Source organism: Trichechus manatus, unplaced genomic scaffold (genome assembly GCF_000243295.1).
Source record: "Trichechus manatus latirostris isolate Lorelei unplaced genomic scaffold, TriManLat1.0 scaffold00004, whole genome shotgun sequence".
Classification (NCBI taxonomy): domain Eukaryota; kingdom Metazoa; phylum Chordata; class Mammalia; order Sirenia; family Trichechidae; genus Trichechus; species Trichechus manatus.
Window position 1 is genome coordinate 25,714,446 of NW_004443940.1, and position 1,849 is coordinate 25,716,294.

The 1,849-nt window shown below is 57.9% G+C and overlaps 1 protein-coding gene across 1 annotated transcript in view; it reads right to left on the reverse strand.

Annotated features, from left to right (window-relative positions):
- The window catches only part of ECRG4 (ECRG4 augurin precursor), a 14,543-nt gene extending 13,299 nt beyond the window's left edge, over positions 1-1,244 (reverse strand). Inside the window, exon 1 of the mRNA XM_023731920.1 lies at positions 1,166-1,244. Within this exon, the coding sequence (XP_023587688.1) occupies positions 1,166-1,244 (79 nt within the window). The remainder of the gene's footprint in view (positions 1-1,165) is intronic.
- Between the last annotated feature and the right edge of the window lie 605 nt (positions 1,245-1,849).

Below are 1,849 nucleotides of genomic sequence, written 5' to 3' on the forward strand. Positions count from 1 at the left end.
ACCTGTTTTGAATAATTAGCAAAATACAGAAGCTGAGCAACCAAGTGTGCTTTCAATTTACATTATACTGCGCCCAGCGACTTTCAGTGGACAAAGTACCATATGGAAGCAGGAGCTGGTGGCTTGATTGTGCGTTTACTTGGGCAAATCATTTAACTCCTTTCAAGATTAGTACTCTCAGCAGTAAAATTGGGGTCACAATACCTGGCCCATAGAGTTGTATGGGGCAAAGGCGCGCATGTATACACGAGGCTGCTTGTGAACCATAAAGGATTATACAGTGTATATCAGGACAAAACCCACTATGTCAGATTGCAGTTCTTAAGAGGTGGATGGGGAAGACTTGCCTGATTCCATCTCTCATTTCTCTTCTCTTCTACCCCATGTTCTCCTCTCCCCCCAGTCTGCTCTCCCACTGTTTCTGTGTTCTCCTTCATACTCGCCATTAATACTTCTCCCCTACCACCCTCCTCTCACACCTTCCCTGGCTCAGGGCTGGGCTCCTGCCTTTTCTGACAAAGTGTCCCTGGCCTCCCAGGGTTCCTATGTCCGTACACCCACCAAACTGCTGCATTTTGGGGTGCCTGTATAAAATGTGCACTTTTTATGGGGAATGAGCCTGAAACTTTCAACAGATTTGGTGAGGATTCCATGAAGTAGGAAAGCAGTGTTTCACCTCTCTGGGGTGTGAGGCATGGCTCCACGCTTCGCAGAGCTGGAAATTGGCCTGTCTGGGAAGGGCAGCAGAAACTCTGTTGCCTAGTGACTGCCTGGGAGGGAATGGAGGTGATGGTGCCATCTGCCTCTCCCTCGGTCCGGGAGGGCACCTGCTTGAAGTCCTCAGTAACCCTTTGCGCCTTACATTAATTCCGGAACATTGGTCCTCCTCTCCCGCCCCCCTTTGGCCGCCTGGCCCTTGATCTTTCCCAAGGTTATCCCGCAGATCTGAGGCTGCCCAAGTGCCACTTCTGCCTCATGTAAACGCAAAACACTAAACCTGGTGTCCCTATCAACTCTTGCCCTTTGACCTGGCTAGGGATAGGGTCCCTTCTCCTGACATGTCCATCACCAGTCTCCTCTCCCCGGGAGCATCGGCAGCGCTGCCTTGAACCAAGCCCAACCTCCAGCCAGGGCGCCGCGCAAAGCCTGGCACCGCCTCACTCACCTGGGCCCAGGCAGAGCAGCAGGAGCAGCACCAGGCCGGTGAGGGCCAGGACGGCGGGCCGCGCGGAGGAGGCGGCCATGGCTGCAGGGCTGATGTGGTGCTGTAGGGCAGGAGGGCGACGGGCGCACGCCGAGCCACTGCATCGGGACTGGCGGGCAGGCCAGGGAAGAGGGGCCTTGTCTACCCAACGCGCGCAAACCAGGCACACGCCGGTAGGCGCCGCTCAGTTCGCTTCTTTCATCGCTCGGGGCGGGACAGGACGCGGCCGGGCGCAGGGCCAGGGGGCCAAGGCGGCCGTGCCAAGCGCAAGGGCGAGCGCCCCCGAGGCCCCGCAATGCCTGCGCTCGCCGAGCCCTCGCTCTCCTGGCCCGGTGCCAGCCGGCCTCCCTCACGCCCCTCGACCCCAGGGGGTAGCCGCCCCTCGGCTCCAAGGTAGCGGCATCCCGATACCAGGAGTGCACAGGGGACCACCGGGAAGAGAATACAGGACGGCCGGGGCTGGCAGCGAGGACAGAGCTTAGTTCCCGCGGAATATGGAAGGACTGTAGGAATCCAGGAAAAGGGAAAAAGCTTTCCAGGCAGGGGGCAGAGGGGTGAAGGAGTGGGGAGGTGAATGGGGGAAGGTTTGCCCGATTCCGGCTCTCATTTCTCTTCTTTTTACCCCGTTTTCTCCTCTTCCCAGTC